Source organism: Haliotis rufescens, unplaced genomic scaffold, assembly GCF_023055435.1.
Source record: "Haliotis rufescens isolate VD_foot unplaced genomic scaffold, xgHalRufe1.0.p SCAF_1, whole genome shotgun sequence".
Lineage (NCBI taxonomy): Eukaryota > Metazoa > Mollusca > Gastropoda > Lepetellida > Haliotidae > Haliotis > Haliotis rufescens.
In genome coordinates this window covers 93,174,889-93,195,311 of record NW_025963779.1, presented here as the reverse complement: position 1 = coordinate 93,195,311, position 20,423 = coordinate 93,174,889, and the positions used below count along the sequence as shown (strand labels likewise).

General features: G+C 41.3%; 1 protein-coding gene across 2 annotated transcripts in view; it reads left to right on the top strand.

Moving 5' to 3' along the window:
• The window catches only part of LOC124122518 (polypeptide N-acetylgalactosaminyltransferase 13-like), a 34,954-nt gene extending 17,912 nt beyond the window's left edge, over positions 1–17,042 (top strand). The window contains exons 5-10 of one of the 2 annotated variants that reach the window (XR_007223270.1): positions 2,477–2,594; positions 3,710–3,895; positions 4,228–4,362; positions 7,004–7,102; positions 11,101–11,242; positions 15,144–15,261. Coding sequence is in view for 1 of the 2 variants with exons in the window: in XM_046485564.2 (XP_046341520.2) it covers positions 2,477–2,594; positions 3,710–3,895; positions 4,228–4,362; positions 7,004–7,102; positions 15,144–15,278; positions 16,686–16,799 (787 nt within the window). In the remaining variant the exon portion in view is untranslated. Of the gene's footprint in view, positions 1–2,476; positions 2,595–3,709; positions 3,896–4,227; positions 4,363–7,003; positions 7,103–11,100; positions 11,243–15,143; positions 15,279–16,685 lie in introns of those variants that run through there. The other variant, XM_046485564.2, reaches the window with a different exon arrangement.
• The last annotated feature ends 3,381 nt before the right edge of the window (positions 17,043–20,423 follow it).

Below are 20,423 nucleotides of genomic sequence, written 5' to 3'. Positions count from 1 at the left end.
CAATATACAATTTCTTCTCATACTGTCTGGTATATGTCACTCACGTTGTACATACAATACACAATTTCTTCTCATACTGTCTGGTATATGTCACTCACGTTGTAAATACAATACACAATTTCTTCTCATACTGTCTGGTATAGGTCACTCACGTTGTACATACAATATACAATTTCTTCTCATACTGTCTAGTATATGTCACTCACGTTGTACATACAATACACAATTTCTTCTCATACTGTCTGGTATAGGTCACTCACGTTGTACATACAATATACAATTTCTTCTCATACTGTCTGGTATATGTCACTCACGTTGTACATACAATACACAATTTCTTCTCATACTGTCTGGTATATGTCACTCACGTTGTAAATACAATACACAATTTCTTCTCATACTGTCTGGTATAGGTCACTCACGTTGTACATACAATATACAATTTCTTCTCATACTGTCTAGTATATGTCACTCACGTTGTACATACAATACACAATTTCTTCTCATACTGTCTGGTATAGGTCACTCACGTTGTACATACAATACACAATTTCTTCTCATACTGTCTGGTATATGTCACTCACGTTGTAAATACAATACACAATTTCTTCTCATACTGTCTGGTATAGGTCACTCACGTTGTACATACAATATACAATTTCTTCTCATACTGTCTGGTATAGGTCACTCACGTTGTACATACAATATACAATTTCTTCTCATACTGTCTGGTATATGTCACTCACGTTGTACATACAATACACAATTTCTTCTCATACTGTCTGGCATTGGTCACTCACGTTGTACATACAATACACAATTTCTTCTCATACTGTCTAGTATATGTCACTCACGTTGTACATACAATACACAATTTCTTCTCATACTGTCTGGTATATGTCACTCACGTTGTACATACAATACACAATTTCTTCTCATACTGTCTGGCATTGGTCACTCACGTTGTACATACAATACACAATTTCTTCTCATACTGTCTAGTATATGTCACTCACGTTGTACATACAATACACAATTTCTTCTCATACTGTCTGGTATAGGTCACTCACGTTGTACATACAATACACAATTTCTTCTCATACTGTCTGGTATATGTCACTCACGTTGTAAATACAATACACAATTTCTTCTCATACTGTCTGGTATAGGTCACTCACGTTGTACATACAATATACAATTTCTTCTCATACTGTCTGGTATAGGTCACTCACGTTGTACATACAATATACAATTTCTTCTCATACTGTCTAGTATATGTCACTCACGTTGTACATACAATACACAATTTCTTCTCATACTGTCTGGTATATGTCACTCACGTTGTACATACAATACACAATTTCTTCTGATACTGTCTGGCATTGGTCACTCACGTTGTACATACAATACACAATTTCTTCTCATACTGTCTAGTATATGTCACTCACGTTGTACATACAATACACAATTTCTTCTCATACTGTCTGGTATATGTCACTCACGTTGTACATACAATACACAATTTCTTCTCATACTGTCTGGCATTGGTCACTCACGTTGTACATACAATACATAATTTCTTCTCATAATGACAAGAATCAGTTGTCCGTTCTCGTCTTGAATTTTCCGGACACAAACCTTAGGACGAGTGGATGTGGCTGTGCATATACTGTGTGTATTTTAACGTGTAGCAACTAAGCTGTGTGTATTTTAACGTGTAGCAACTAAGCTGTGTTATTTTGACCAGGGATGCCTTCAGATTCGTTTTCCGTATATTATTTTTGTCTCTTGTTCACACATGACGCAAGGAACTGCTCTTCGATATTTCAATGTTTACATGGGCGCTAGCTATACTTGTGCAGCATCGCCATGTTCACACAGCTGCAGGGGCGTTAGTTATATACCTGCCTATTGTATTGTAGATATCTTTCTGTCTTTAAATAACCTCTTAGAAGAATTTACTTTTTCCAAGTTAGACTTTACCCCGGGTATGAAGTTTTACTTTTTGCAAGTAAGACCTGATGATTTGAGTAGCAGATGGACTTTGGACTTAGTTTTTCAAACGTCCAATGTTGAAAAATCGAAGACAAAAAAGAAACTTTTCCATTAAGAATGACGGGAATCGAACCTGCAACCTCACATAGCATGTTAAGTTTTCTAACCAACTGTTTTCCCACTGAGCCAGCAGTGCAAAAACGTTCAACTGTAGATGTCATGACTTAGTTTTGTCTATGCTGCACGTGATTCTTCTCTCGCACGCTTTGGTCGCATTGCTTTTTTACTGCGACACACTGTATTGCTTAGTGCGATAAAACACTCCTCCTCGGTTATGTTAGAGGACGTAAGACCGGGTATCGGCAATGTAAAAACCGCTCCGAGGTCTTGCAATGCCTTTTGCAGATTGCCGAGGTCTTAGTAAAACCATACTCACTGACTTCTTGACGTATAGGCGTGCGCCATCTCTATGTTCTGACAGGGGCGCTACAATGGTAGGGGCAGCGTTTGCGGTAGACAAGCAGTACTTTGCAGACATCGGATCCTATGATGAAGGAATGAAGATCTGGGGTGGGGAGAATCTTGAGCTGTCATGGAGGGTACGAGTTTTAAAACACAGTGCATGCTTCAGTCTACCTGTGCATTTAACCAATACAGTAAACTACGGTTATAACGAACTTAAAGGGACCACTAATTTTAGTTCGTAATAACCGTAGTTCGTTATAAGCACATATACAGCACATATACAACAAATGGCCGGGACTAAAAGATAAGTGCGTTGTATCGTTCAGTTCATTATAAGCGTGTTCATTATAAACGTAGTTTACTGTTCTTTACTCTCCATGTCATGAGGCATCTCCGTGTTGCGTCTGTCCTGGAACACGACATAGATTGGTCCACAGAGGCCTTCATGCCCAGTGCCTTCTACCCTGGAATACAACTGCCACGCGGACGATGAGGTTCAGGAACCTGTTCCACAAAGCGATCTTAGTACTTAGTTGGTCGTAACTCACATACTTTATCATAGGCATAGGATTAACTTTCCATAAAGCGATCTTAGTACTTAGTTGGTCGTAACTCACATACTTTATCATTGGCATAGGATTAACTTTCCATAAAGCGATCTTAGTACTTAGTTGGTCGTAACTCACATACTTTATCATAGGCTTACAATCAATTTTCCACGAAGCGACCTTTGTACTGTGTTGGTCGTAACTCACATACTTTATCAGAGGCATAGAATCAACGTTCCACAAAGCGATCATAGTACGATGTTGGTCGTAACTCACATACTTCATCATAGGCATAGGATCAACGTTCCACGAAGCGATCTTAGTACCATGTTGGTCGTAACTCAAACACTTCATCATATGCTTACGATAAACGTTCCACAAAGCGATCTTAGTACCATGTTGGTCGTAACTCACATTCTCTATCATAGGCTTACGATCAACGTTCCACGAAGCGATCTTAGAACTATGTTGGTCGTAGCTCACATATTTTATCGTAGGCATAGGAACAACGTTCCACAAAGCGATCTTAGTACTAAGATTGTAGTAACTCACATACTTTATCATACGCAAATAATGATGACAACGTTCAAAATTTTAATTCCGCGAATAGGTGTGCAACAAGAACCAGGATAGAATCTGGGAGACATTTGGTGGAGGTACACAGCGACATACACATTGCCCAACTATGTATCACTGTACAGGTGTGGCTGTGTGGGGGTCAGCTGGTCCATGTCCCGTGTTCACACCAGGGGCATATCGCCCGACCCCAGCCCTACTCCTTCCCTGGGGGTAGACGTCAAGTAGAAGTGTACAACTACAAGCGTGCTGTCGACGTTTGGATGGGATCCCTAAAGAAATATGTGTACCAGAACTATCCCGAAATGGCAGTAAGTCAGTCTACAATGTCATACGCACAAACCATACTTGTTTATACAATACATTATACGTTTTTGAACATGGAAATTTGCTCTTACTAAACGGAGCTACGTTTTTCACTCAGCAGTAGGGCGGTTACACGACGGCGGTCTGTGAATACTCGAGTCCGAGCAGAGAATCCTGTGATTGGCATCGTGAGCATCGATCTACGCAATTGTGATACGATGACATGCACCAATTGAAACCAAATCGGCGAGTTATTCCTGGTTATTCGCGGGGTGAACGGAGCTACGAAATATTACATGATGTTAGTAATGATCATGTGTTATTCACTATTTTGCAGGAACTAGACGTTGGCAGTATTTCAGGTCGACTACAACTAAAGGAACAACTAAAATGTAAGGACTTCTCCTGGTACATACAGAATGTCTGGCCGGAGCTGCTGATGTACGACGTCGGCGTTGTTGCCTGGGGGTCGGTATGTACAATGTTACCTACGGATTTTTACCTTAGGTTTTTGTATGTACAATGTTACATTGTGGGTGTTGCCTGGGGTCTGTGTGTACAATGTTACATTGCGGGTATTGCCTGGGGTCTGTGTGTACAATGTTACGTTGTGGGTATTGCCTGGGGTCTGTGTGTACAATGTTACATTGCGGGTATTGCCTTGGGTCTCTGTGTACAATGTTACATTGTGGGTATTGCCTGGGGTCTGTGTGTACAATGTTACATTTTGGGTATTGCCTGGGGTCTGTGTGTACAATGTTACGTTGTGGGTATTGCCTGGGGTCTGTGTGTACAATGTTACATTGTGGGTGTTGCCTGGGGTCTGTGTGTACAATGTTACATTGCGGGTATTGCCTGGGGTCTGTGTGTACAATGTTACGTTGTGGGTATTGCCTGGGGTCTGTGTGTACAATGTTACATTGCGGGTATTGCCTTGGGTCTCTGTGTACAATGTTACATTGTGGGTATTGCCTGGGGTCTGTGTGTACAATGTTACATTTTGGGTGTTACCTTGTGTCTGTGTGTACAATGTTACATTGTGGGTGTTCCCTTGGGTCTGTGTGTACAATGTTACGTTGCGGGTATTACCTGGGGTCTGTGTGTACAATGTTACGTTGTGGGTGTTCCCTTGGGTCTGTGTGTACAATGGTACCTTGTGGGTGTTGCCTGGGGTCTGTGTGTACAATGTTACGTTGTGGGTGTTCCCATGGGTCTGTGTGTACAATGGTACCTTGTGGGTATTGCCTGGGGTCTGTGTGTACAATGTTACGTTGTGGGTGTTCCCTTGGGTCTGTGTGTACAATGGTACCTTGTGGGTGTTGCCTGGGGTCTGTGTGTACAATGTTACGTTGTGGGTGTTCCCATGGGTCTCTGTGTACAATGTTACGTTGTGGGTATTGCCTGGGGTCTGTGTGTACAATGTTACCTTGTGGTTATTGCCTGGGGTCTGTGTGTACAATGTTACGTTGTGGGTATTGCCTGGGGTCTGTGTGTACAATGTTACGTTGTGGGTATTGCCTGGGGTCTGTGTGTACAATGTTACGTTGTGGGTATTGCCTGGGGTCAATGTGTACAATGTTACGTTGTGGGTATTGCCTGGGGTCTGTGTGTACAATGTTACGTTGTGGGTGTTGCCTGGGGTCTGTGTGTACAATGTTACGTTGTGGGTATTGCCTGGGGTCTGTGTGTACAATGTTACGTTGTGGGTATTGCCTGGGGTCTGTGTGTACAATGTTACGTTGTGGTTATTGCCTGGGGTCTGTGTGTACAATGTTACGTTGTGGGTATTGCCTGGGGTCTGTGTGTACAATGTTACGTTGTGGGTATTGCCTGGGGTCTGTGTGTACAATGTTACGTTGTGGGTATTGCCTGGGGTCTGTGTGTACAATGTTACATTTTGGGTGTTACCTGGGGTCTGTGTGTACAATGTTACATTGCGGGTATTGCCTGGGGTCTGTTTGTACAATGTTACCTTGTGGGTGTTGCCTGGGGTCTGTGTGTACAATGTTACATTGCGGGTATTGCCTTGGGTCGGTGTGTAGATTGTTACATTGCGGGTATTACCTGGGGTCTGTGTGTACAATGTTACGTTGTGGGTGTTCCCTTGGGTCTGTGTGTTCAATGTTACATTGCGGGTGTTGCCTGGGGTCTGTGTGTACAATGTTACATTGCGGGTATTACCTGGGGTCTCTGTGTACAATGTTACGTTGTGGGTGTTCCCTTGGGTCTGTGTGTACAATGTTACATTGCGGGTATTACCTGGGGTATGTGTGTACAATGTTACGTTGTGGGTGTTCCCTTGGGTCTGTGTGTACAATGTTACATTGCGGGTGTTGCCTGGGGTCTGTGTGTACAATGTTACATTGCGGGTATTGCCTGGGGTCTGTGTGTACAATAAGACGTTGTGGGTATTGCCAGGGGTCTGTGTGTACAATGTTACCTTGTGGGTGTTGCCTGATGTCTGTATGTACAATGTTACGTTGCGGGTATTGCCTTGGGTCTGTATGTACAATGTTACCTTGTGGGTATTGCCTGGGGTCTGTGTGTACAATGTTACATTGCGGGTATTGCCTGGGGTCTGTATGTACAATGTTACCTTGTTGGTGTTGCCTGGGGTCTGTGTGTACAATGTTACATTACGGGTATTGCCTGGGGTATGTGTACAATGTTACATTGCGGGTGTTGCCTGGGGTCTATGTGTACAATGTTACCTTGTGGGTGTTGCCTGGGGTCTGTGTGTACAATGTTACATTGCGGGTATTGCCTTGGGTCTGTATGTACAATGTTACCTTGTTGGTATTGCCTGGGGTCTGTATGTAGAATGTTACCTTGTGGGTGTTGCCTGGGGTCTGTGTGTACAATGTTACATTGCAGGTATTGCCTTGGGTCTGTATGTACAATGTTACCTTGTGGGTGTTGCCTGGGGTCTATGTGTACAATGTTACCTTTTTTGGTGACGCCTTGGGTCTGTATGTACACTGTCACCTAGTGTACAATGCTACTTTCTTCCGGGAGGTCGGTATTTACGATGTTGCCTGTGTTTCTTCCTCCTGTGGGGCTATTTGTTTGTATTGTTATGGATGCCTTTTAATGGTGCCATGTTTCCTATTCAGGCCCGGAATCAGTACACCAACACATGCTTAGACAACAATGGTGCCCTGTATCCTGGGAATCTCTACATGTATGAGTGCCACTACTACCTGGACACACAGGTAATGTACACCTGGACACACAGGAAATGTACACCTGGACCCACCGGAAATGTACAACTGCAAAAACGGGTAATGTACACCTGGGCACACAGGAAATGTTCACCTGGACACACAGGAAATGTACACCTGGACACACAGGAAATGTACAACTGCAAAAACGGGTAATGTACACCTGGGCACACAGGAAATGTTCACCTGGACACACAGGAAATGTACACCTGGACACACAGGTAATGTACAACTGCACAAACGGGTAATGTACACCTGGACACAGAGGTAATGTACACCTTGACACACAAATAATGTACACCTGGACAAATGAATAATGTACGCCTGGACACACAGGTAATGTACGCCTGGACACAAAGGTAATGTACGCCTGGACACACAGGTAATGTACACCTGGACCCACTGGAAATGTACACCTGAACACACACGTAATGTACACCTGGACAAACGGGTAATGTACACCTGGACACACAAGTAATGTACACCTGGACACACGAATAATGTACACCTGGACACACAGGTAATGAGCGCCTGGACACACGAATAATGTACACCTGGACACACAGGTAATGTACACCTGGACCCACTGGAAATGTACACCTGAACACACACGTAATGTACACCTGGACAAACGGGTAATGTACACCTGGACACATAGGTAATGTACGCCTGGACACACAGGTAATGTACGCCTGGACACACAGGTAATGTACGCCTGGACACAGAGGTAATGTACACCTGGACACACAGGTAATGTACACCTGGACACACAGGTAATGTACACCTGGACAAACGGGTAATGTACCCCTGGAGACACAGGTAATGTACACCTGGACACACAGGTAATGTACACCTGGACAAACGGGTAATGTACACCTGGACACACAAGTAATGTACACCTGGACACACAGGTAATGTACACCTGGACAAACGGGTAATGTACACCTGGACACACAGGTAATGTACACCTGGACACAGGTAATGTACACCTGAACACACAGGTAATGTGCGCCTGGACACACGAATAATGTACACCTGGACACAAGTAATGTACACCTGGACACATGAATAATGTACGCCTGGACACACAGGTAATGTACGCCTGGACACACAGGTAATGTACGCCTGGACACAGGTAATGTACACCTGGACACACAGGTAATGTACGCCTGGACACACAGGTAATGTACACTTGGACACGGAGGTAATGTACACCTGGACACACGAATAATGTACACCTGGACACACAGGTAATGTAGCAGGGGTAGTTCATTATGAAAAATGACAAGCTGCGGTTGTGTTTGTTAAGGTGACATTTATTCCATTATCAATCACAATTGATCAATCACCCTGTAATAAAATATATAACATTATATACTGTACATAGAATAGCATTCAAAGATACGGCTGCATATTAATTATTTCTAGTTTTGAGCAGTCACATTAATCCATACATGCAACGCATACAGTTACACATCACTAGTTCGTTGTAGATAACTTATATTAAATACAATTTACCGAACTTTCAAATAGTAATACATATATTAAATGTCTCTTATCATAACTGAATATATCAGTTACACACCATATAGTTAGAAGAATACTAGTAGCCGTGTGGCGTCATAAATATATACTTATTATCTCCAAGAGTAGGAATATATATAAAATGCTACCATGTTGTGTTAAATTATAACACATAGTTTATACATATAAATTCATTCATAAGTGAGTGATAAGATAAAGGATTTATACATACCCTGTGGGTGACACCGGGGTGTGTCTATAAACCCACATCATATAGGATTATGGCATTCCTATAAAAAGTAAATAACATAACTATCATGCCTGAATAAATACATACATACATCATGACAACCATTTCCTTAAATTATAGAAAACCAACTTCTAATTCAATCCTTACATTCAAAACTCCCAATCAAATCATGCTCTCACACATACTTACATGTTAAACACTTTATACTGATAAAATAGAAGATATCTTGATTATTTGATATCATAGGTAAGCATTTACAATTTTACATTATTGATAACATATTTAAATGATAAGTTAGAATTCTATTTAGGAAAGATAATGTAAATAACTAGCCCGAACTATATGTAGTCCATGTCCTGTCTGTGCAGAGTTATAAGCAGAGTGAATAAAAAGTGTGCAAATGTTAGGGAGGAAAGCTGTAGTTAGATAATGTTAATCAGCTAGGAAGCTGAAAGCTATGTATTGACAAGCTAGAGAGTTGGTGACAAAGGGACAGGAATAGACTAACCTGTCCACCCTTCAATAAAATTGAACCAACCGCTTGGACTCTTAACCCAAGCATATACATTTTGTACTACAACTAATGAAAATGTATACAACTACTTGTAATGAAAAGAGCTAAAACTATATTCCTAAAACTATATATACAATATCCTGTTACAGTAATATACACCTGAACAAACAGCTAATGTACACCTGAATAAACAGGTAATGTACACCTGGACACACAGGGAATGTACACCTGGACAAATAGGAAATGTACACCTAGACACACAGGTAATGTACACCTTGCACACAGGTAATGTACACCTGGACACTAAGTAATGTAACCTGGACACACAGGTAATGTACACCTTGACACACCTGAACATACCTGGAGAAACAGTTAATGTACACCTGGACACACAGGAAATGTACACCTGGACACACAGGTAATGTACACCTGGACACACAGGTAATGTACATATTGGGCACACCTGAACATACCTGAACACACAGGTAATGTACACCTGGACACACAGGTAATGTACACCTGGACACACAAGTAATATAAACCTGGACACAGGAAATGTACACCTTGCCACGCCTGGACATACCTTGACAAACAGGTAATGTACACCTGGACACACAGGTAATGTACACCTGGACACACAGGTAATGTACACCTGGGCACACCTGACCATACCTTGACACACAGGTAATCTACATCTGGACACACAGGTAATGTACACCTGGACACACAGGAAATGTACACCTCGACGCACCTGAACACACCTGGACACAACTGAACACACATGAACACACCTGAACACAGAGATAATGTACACTTGGGCACATCTGAACACACCTGAACACGCCTGGACACACCTGGACACACCTGAACACACCTGGACACACCTGAACACGCCTGGACACACCTGAACACAGAGATAATGTACATCTGGACACACATTGACACACCTGAACACAGAGATAATGTAACCTGGACACACCTGAACACACCTGGGCACACCTGAACACAGAGATCATGTACACCTTGACACACCTGGACACACCTGAACACACTTGGGCACACCTGAACACAGAGATCATGTACACCTAGACACACCTGGACACACCTCGGCACACCTGAATACAGAGAGAATGTACTCCTGAACACAACTGGACACACCTGGACACAACTTAACACACCTTTATTCACAGGTGTAGCTCACAGTCACGTTGCTGTAGTTGAAGGCGTAGCTGAAGCGTTTTTATCATTCAAATGTATGTGCATTTTTGTTGTGAAACAAGCACACGTTGTGAAATTTGACGAAACAGAAAGTACTGAATATACCCGGGTATTTCATATCGGTCTTCTTTGTGATCAGATCTCACTATCAGTGTTTAGACAAACCAAAGCCACACGAGTGTGTGTTGACACATTTGTAGCGTTTGAGGTACTTAACATAGTCACGATTCACGATGTTATTCTTCTCTGGAGAGCGGCGGGATTGATGTGCCGGCGACCAAGATAAACACGAGGTGACGCCAGAATGTCCGAAGGAATGTACGAAGAGGGAAAGAGGGGTCACCAAGATTTATTCTTTTACCGTTTAAACAGTATGTGACGTGCAAACTCCATATTGCATAGTAGCATAGAATATATCTATACATGCCGATATCTGTTTAATATTGTTCATTTTTAAAAGGAATACTGCTTTTGTGATTGCAGAATTGTCAGCTCCAACGTTTACTGAGCTTGGGTCGGCCCATGCGTCAGTGTCGGCACGGGCTCCAGGGAAAGGGATAAGTGTCCAGGTTAAGGGTACTATAGCTGGTGTCCTGAGAAACGAATCTAGAGCAAGGGTTGCAGGGTAAGCGATCCAGGGTTAGCCTCCAGTGCAAGGGTTTCAGGGAAAGCGATCCAGGGTTAGCCTCCAGTGCAAAGGTTCCAGGGTAAGCGATCCAGGGTTAGCCTCCAGTGCAAGGGTTCCAGGGTAAGCGATCCAGGGTTAGCCTCCAGTGCAAGGGTTCCATGGTAAGCGATCCAGGGTTAGCCTCCAGTGCAAGGGTTCCAGGGTAATCGATCCAGGGTTAGCCTCCAGTGCAAGGGTTCCAGGGTAAGCGATCCAGAGAAGGTGTCCCATATGTACTAAAGTATACACCCATGTTTGATGGTTGCTAAAAATGGAACATGCAAGATGGTTATTCAATGGTGATGGATTTGACGGGTATCATTGGCGATATTACATGCATCATTTCATTGCGTATCTCACATCATGACGTCTGAAGGAACTCGGGGGACAATGTCTCTGTAGATATACAAGTATTGTCATGATCAGTTGGAGCTGGGTCATAGACACCAGAAATTCTCAGTGTGGAACATGACCACCACGAGTACTATGTCAGCCGGCTGGCTGTTGACGGTTCTTGGGTGGATGAGGACGATCTGGATGATCCCATAGTGCTCAATAGGTTATAAAAGTGGCGAGTGGGTTGGCCATGGAAGAACGGCGTAGCCTAGAAGTCCTATCATCGATGTGTTGCAAAAGTGTTCCCTGCAGCTGATAGCGAAGGAGCGGGTTAAGGCCATCTTGTACAACTGGCCGTTCAGGTTGCCACGGATGATGACCAGTCCCGTCCGCCCCAAATTCCTCTAAAAGCAATCCCCCCACCCTCACCACATGGATATGTACTTGGATATGCCTGAATACAGCCCGGCGCCAATCGTTCCCCCTTGCGACAAAAAACCCGAACACGACCTTCATGTCGTCCGAACACAGAAGTCTGTGCCAGTCACGGATCTGACAGCGTTGTCCTGTCCGTTTTGCAAAGATCTAAATATGAGACAGACGAGGCAGTCTCACTGGTCTCCTTTATTTCTAGTTCAGTTCGGTAAATCAGTGTAAGGTAGCTGGCTATTTGATGGTTATTAATGGTTATCAGATCATCGATATATCTGAAACAAAAGTTATACTTCTTGGCTGAATTACCTTCTTTTGAGTTTGCCAATTCGAGCAGAAATTCCGCTTCATATGCACCAAGTAAGAGATCAGCAAGATGGGGATTACAATCGGTAACCATGGGGATGCCTGCTTCTTGCCTAAATGTTTTACCCTTAAATGTTACATAGATGTTGTCTTGTTTTCTAAGTAAACTTCAGATAACATTTGCTTTCATTTTTGACCAAAAAATTGTCCTGAACCTCGGAAGATAGATGTTACGACGTAAATTGTAATAAAAAGGTAAATTGTAATACTTGCAGCAAATTGTAATAATTTTGACGTAAATTGTAATAACAACGTAATTTGTTATAAAATTTGACGTAAATTGTAATACGCAAATTGTAATAAAAATTGACGTAAATTGTAATAATCTCAACTTGCGGTAAAATGTAATAACGTTTTACGTAAATTGTAATTACCTTATAAGTTTAGTGTCAAAGGCGTTAAATGACTAGAACCTATCCTTGTCAGGGTTGGTACAGGGTTTATCGTACAATCGTCATTAAAGTATGGGTGTGGGGGAGGATTGAGGTCGTTATCGTACATTGTTGTATAACTATAACTATATATAATTATATATAACTATATATATATATATATATACCTATATAACTATATAACTATATATATATATATATATATATATATATATATATATATATATATATATATATATATAAACGCATTGGAATTTCATTTATATGTTTGTCCAGAAGAGGATTAATTACTAGAATGAACTTAGTTTTCATATTTATTTGAGAAATACTCTGTGTGTTTTGTACTTAATTGTAATATATCCTATTGACGATTTTCATCATAATTGTTCATATTTAACCTAATGGAATCATATTTTAATTGATAAAGTAGGTAGTAATATACACATTGGAATAATTATAACGTAACAAACTTACACAACTATATTGATGTGTAAATGTGGAACGTCTGACTTTTACTGACTGAAGCAAATTTATTTATTTTGCAACTGTATATTTGTACATATTTTATGCGGGGAGGGGTTTACTAAGTTGCAAGAACTTGTCCCCAATACAATTCTCATTTTGTTCTGTGAATAAAATATGTTTAAACTAAACTAAACTAGCAAATGGATGACATGTCATTCTGCAGTTGCCTGTGTGCAAGCTGATTTATACATCTTCATATACATAATATCAATTTATTATCATTTAAGTTTCAATTTTTTAACGTTGCTCGGAGGATGTAAAGGAAATAATGACAATGTCCCGGGCGATGTACATGTAGGTATGTGAACCCGCAAGGACTACCTTTATCAATTATTTTACGTGCAGCTTGTGTCATGTCTGTATTGTTAGAATGATACTCTAGCAACTGTACACATCGAAATTTATGACTGAAAGATCCATCCTCGGGTTAAAAATAATGGATTACATTAGGTACGTCTATTCGACAAATAGGTTTATTGATTTATCATCCAATAGTAGCTTAGCTAGGAGTCCATTGCAATAACACTGAGTTACGAGTTACCGAAGAAAGCTCTGTGCAACCGGACCCTGAAATTAAGTCGATTTGCATTGGAGGTTTACTTAATTTGATAAGGAGCACATGACCGTTTCCTTGAAGCACACGAGACAATTCTAACGTATTTATACATTATATTTTGACGAAGAATTCAAATACAACAAATGAGTGACAGATCTCCTGTGCAATGTCAAGGGAAAAAAAGTCGTCAGCAAATGCAGCATAGATTTCCCATGCATGGGAAAGGAGAATACTTAATACATAACATTATATACAATGTTTTTATTTATATCAAAAGAGGGGCGTGGATATTCTTTACCTACATTGCATATACTATTGGATATTGTGTATTCTCGATCTCTGTGAATCTTACAGATAAATAAATAATAATTAATAAATGCAAACCGTGTTAACTTATACAATATTTGTAGCAATGTATGATTAACATATGGATAATTAATATAACATAAAATATTTCCTTTCATAGGAAGAAGTATATCTAATGAAATAAATGAATAAATGTAACTGTCTGGATTCCTTTCATATGTCATGTCAGAACTAACAACAACTTACTGACAACTTTTGCTGGGATAATAACTCCTTGCCCCAACAACAAAAACAGAATCCATCATGATAACGGCACGAAATCATAATTCAAAGCATACACAAATAATATGCGGTATCTTCGGGCATGTCTTGTTGAGTTTCAAAGAGCATCAGAATGTATAATAAATTTGTTGCAATCAATTATTGCTGAAATATATCTGTTTTGATCAAAATTGAAAGGATGGAAAATCTATAATGACGATTGTACGATAAACCCTGTACCAACCCTGACAAGGATAGGTTCTAGTCATTTAACGCCTTTGACACTAAACTTAAAGGTTATTACAATTTACGTAAAAAGTTATTACATTTTACCGCAAGTTAAGATTATTACAATTTACGTCAATTTTTATTACAATTTGCGTATTACAATTTACGTCAAATTTCATTACAATTTACGTTGTTATTACAATTTACGTCAAAATTATTACAATTTGCTGCAAGTATTACAATTTACCTTTTTATTACAATTTACGTCGTAACAATAGATATGCAACTGTATCTGTGGTCACCACGTGCTGTAACAAAACCCATATGGATCAAGGAATGAAGTTTTCCCTTAAGTTTGCAATGTGGGATAGTGGTGTACAAAATTGCGAAATAAAAAAGACACATGGCTTGAATGTAAATGTTTTTTCTTCCTCTTTCATTACATACTTATTTCCAGGGGTTTTCGGTGAGCACGGAGGGCTACCTGCGCACCTCCCTGGCGTCTGTTGTGTTTGATGGTGAAAATGCTGAAGAGAAACCTACCCTGCAGTCCTATGGTGTAGGGACGCCGAGCACATGGACACACACGCCGGTAATAGAAGCGTTATGTAGTCAGTGTGTCCCTAGTTACAGTCCTGTCTTGATGACCACAGTTACAGTCCAGTATTGATGTCCATAGTTACAGTCCAGTATTGATGTCCATAGTTACTGTCCAGTATTGATGTCCATTGTTACAGTCCAGTATTGATGTCTATAGTTACAGTCCAGTATTGATGTCCATAGTTACAGTCCAGTATTGATGTCCACAGTTACAGTCCAGTATTGATGTCCCTAGTTACAGTCCTGTCTTGATGACCACAGTTACAGTCCAGTATTGATGTCCATAGTTACAGTCCAGTATTGATGTCTATAGTTACAGTCCAGTATTGATGTCCATAGTTACTGTCCAGTATTGATGTCCATAGTTACTGTCCAGTATTGATGTCTATAGTTACTGTCAAGTATTGATGTCCACAGTCACAGTCCTGTATTGATGACCACAGTCCAGTATTGATGGCCATAGTTACTGTCCAGTATTGATGTCCATAGTTACAGTCCAGTATCGATGTCCATAGTTACGGTCCAGTAATGATGTCCACAGTTAATGTCCAGTTTTGATGTCCACGGTTACAGTCCAGTTTTGATGTCAAAAGCTACAGTCCAGTATTGATGTCCATAGTTACTGTCCAGTATTAATGTCCATAGTTACTGTCCAGTATTGATGTCCACGGTCACAGACCAGTATTGATGTCCACGGTCACAGTCCAGTACTGATGTACATAGTTACATGTCCATGGCCACACTCCAGTATTGATGTCCATAGTTTCTGTCCAGTATTGATGTCTATAGTTACATTCCAGTATTGATGTCCATAGTTACTGTCCAGTATTGATGTCCATAGTTACTGTCTAGTATTGATGTCCATAGTTACAGTCCAGTATTGATGTCCATGGTTATTGTCCAGTATTGATGTCCCTAGTTACATTCCAGTATTAATGTAAGTAGTTACAGTCCAGCGTTGATGTCTATAGTTGCAGTCCAGTATTGATGTCCACAGTCACAGTCCAGTATTGTTGTCCACGGTCACAGTCCAGTATTGATGTCCATAGTTACATGTCCATGGCCACAGTCCAGTATTGATGTCCATAGTTACAGTCCAGTATTGATGTCTAAAGTTACAGTCCAGTATTGATGTCTAAAGTTACAGTCCAGTATTGACGTACATGGTTACAGTCCAGTATTGATGTCCATAGTTACATTCCAGTATTGATGTCCATAGTTACATTCCAGTATTGATGTCCATAGTTACCGTCCAGTCTCACGGTGTAGGAGCTCCATGCCTGTTGACGTTTTAACAATGTCTCAAAGATGGTTGTCATAGTCAAATCTTCGCCCTGTGAAGGCTGTCCAACATCCAAATGTTTCTGCTGAGTCTAAAGGCGTCTATCCCATGTTGCAGAACTCTTGGCTGGTTCACGATCGGACGAAGCCTCGACGTCGGGAAGCAGGGACCTGTCATGTCGCAGTGTCGGCGAGGACGAGCGTCTCAGATGTGGACGTTCAATCATTATAAGACAGACACAGAGGCAGTGTCATAGTCTTCTGCAGTGGTTTTGTGTGACAAAGCAAGATGCATAATTCACGCGGTGATGGCAGGGAGAGAGTAGTTCAGCCGCACGTCATATTTGTCACAATTCAGCGTCTTCGTGGCGAGTTGTTGAATGCCCATGTTTCAATGTAATGCCGGATGTCTATGAACTATTAGCTTGGCAATCCATGTTGTTTCAAATATTTGTTTAAAGTGAAATAAAGTGATACCATGTGATAATGACTTAAAACGTTTTCGCGTGAATGTGATGTATGTACAAAACGATGTGAGAATGTTGAATGTGACGGTATGCATGTGCAGTGCGATGACACGTGTCTGCAATGCGATGACACGGATTACAATGCGATGACACGGACTACAATGCGATGACACGGACTACAATGCGATGGCACGTGTCTGCAATGCGATGACACGGATTACAATGCAATGACACGTGTCTGCAATGCGATGACACGGACTACAATGCGATGACACGTGTCTGCAATGCGACGACACGGATTACAATGCGATGACACGGACTACAATGCGATGACACGGACTACAATGCGATGACACGGATTACAATGCGATGACACGGACTACAATGCGATGACACGGACTACAATGCGATGACATAGACTACAATGCGATGACACGGATTACAATGCGATGACACGGACTACAATGCGATGACACGGACTACAATGCGATGACATAGACTACAATGCGATGACACGGATTACAATGCGATGACACGGACTACAATGCGATGACACGGATTACAATGCAATGACACGTGTCTGCAATGCGATGACACGGACTACAATGCGATGACACGTGTCTGCAATGCGACGACACGGATTACAATGCGATGACACGGACTACAATGCGATGACACGGACTACAATGCGATGACACGGATTACAATGCGATGACACGGACTACAATGCGATGACACGGACTACAATGCGATGACATAGACTACAATGCGATGACACGGATTACAATGCGATGACACGGACTACAATGCGATGACACGGATTACAATGCGATGACATGGACTACAATGCGATGACACGGATTACAATGCGATGACATGTGTGATCAGCGCGGAGACATGTATCGGAATGCATTGCTATTGACGTACCTTTTTGCCTTGTGTGGGCGTGGTCCCGTTTGCTACGTCACAGTGACCAAGATAGTGGGGGAATCAACTTGGTAGAGCTGATTACTCGGCTATCACCTTAAAACAGAGAGAAGGCTGCTGATTCCCTTTACGTCTTTATTCGTGGCAGAGTGAAGTATCTGCCACTGGACTCCGTATATTTGGGACTCAGGCCTTCTGTAGAATGCGTTAGTAACCTAATATTGAAACTATGACCTAAATCTGCCACATGTGTATGTGTATTAATTACAATTATTCGACAGTTACGGAGTGCACTGACCACATACTATCTATCCTTGATATTCCACCTATCTGATGCTAAAATGACGGTGCGTTCGGCCATACAGAGCATGTTACAGCCTGTGGCATAACCCTAGCGTGGCCGCCTAGCTAAGATAGATAATCCAGAGTCACTGGTTGGTGACGGTCACTTACGTGCACGGCAACTGACTAACATTATCTACAGAAATATATTTAGGTTTGGCTAATTTTAAGATAAAATAGTGAGACAAATCCGAAACGTATTATTGAAATATGACCTCTATAACTATGGGTTAATTATAGTGATTTTAGAACTATGACAATATCCCTCAGCTGTGGAAAGCTTTTGACCGCAAAAGCACAAAATATGTTACATGGAACTAGTGCTACTGAAAGATATAATATCCATTTGTCATGGTAACAAACATAATTCAGGTATTGATAGAAAAGAATACAATATTCGAGCAATAGTCTACCAAACAGAACATGTTATGACAAAGTATTGTTCTGTTATGAGAACCAACGTACAACATAACGAAGCATAATAGTTTTAGCAACATCTGGCTTAATAGAACATGTAGAGTATTGTTCTCAGCAGGAACTCGGCAATTTGAAAACATTACTTGATGAAAGAGGTCATAAACATATGTTGGTTTAGTTCATGGGTGAGTAACAGTTCATACAACAGAAACAACATATTTGGACATAAGGTTTGTTTCTATTTTGAAATATACACCATCATAACAGGATTATCTCTAATAATAGATAACTGAATCTGACAACTCTGAGAGAAGATCAAGTGGGTTGATTAGTGTTGACAACGGGTTTGAAGAGATGACATTTGCAACTATCATCCTTCTAGCACTTAATAACACAGGAAGCCCTGCAGGTTTGTCGACAACATCTAACTACTCACAATGAAACTGACTGCCAGGTTCTATCAAAGTCAAAGATAACTATATTATTAGATATTAGACAAAATATTTGTTTGAGCGTTTGTGCTTACGACTGCGTCCAGCCCGTGTTTTATGCACGTGGAAGTCTCTGATAAGTCCTTGTCCTATATTGGGGTGTGGCTCCCATGTTGGTGTAGGATGCGCAACCAATTTGACAAGAAAATGGCGTATGCCATTGATGTCTTTGTACTTCAAGAGTTTTCCGACATCATAGAATTGATCTTGATTGTGATCTTTTGTTTGCTTGTGATTGTGATCTGATGACACAGTGTCATCTGCCCTCTGCATTTGGCTTTTCACTGGAGACTGGTGAGTCCAGTGGAGGGCTGCCTTGCAACTTTTGTGCAGGACATCTGGTAACGGTTCCTGTGCTCTGCTTGACACCAATGTAGGTGAAAAGAAACTGATGAGTCAACATGCTGTGCAACATTACCTCTGAGGACATGGGGTTTCAGGAGATTGGCATGGACCAACGATGTATGTTCTTTGTCATCTGAACATCTGTGAATTTTGAAGGTGTGGTTTGGACCAGTGTCTGTGATATTAGAAGGACCTGTCCATGATTGGGACAGCTTCGGGGAAAGTCCTTGTTTGACTACAGGGCTGTGGAGAAGCACCTGTTGACCTAACATGAATGAAGGTTCTGATGATTTTAGCTTTTGATGCTCCTTGTCAATCTGTTGACTTACAGACATGTCGTCGCGAGCAATAGATTTGACAACCTTCAGATTGTCGATGAGCTGCTGGGGATGTGTCTCTGCATTTTTACCAAGTGTTGGCTTCGGTGTGAGTGTAGTATCAGATGGAAGACACATCTCTCTGCCGAAGAGGATAAGGTGCGGTGAGTAACCAGTTGATTGGCACGGTGTGTTTCGCATTGACATGAGAACACATGGAAGAATATCAGCCCAGTTGGATTGGTCAGGCTGACAGTAAGATTTTAAGGCTTGTGCAATAGTACTGTTACGTCGTTCCACCATTCCATTTGTCTGAGGATGGTATGACGATGTGAAGCGGTGCTTAACCTAAAACATTTCACAGATAGCATTGACCAGCTTTGATGTGAACTGGCGACCTCTATCAGTGACAAGAGTTCGAGGGGCACCGTACCTTGTGAAGACCTCATTAAAGAGTTTTGTTGCTACTTCCACAGCATCTTGAGTGTGCAATGGAAATGCTTCAATCCACCTTGAGAATGAATCCACAGCTACAAGAACATACTTATGC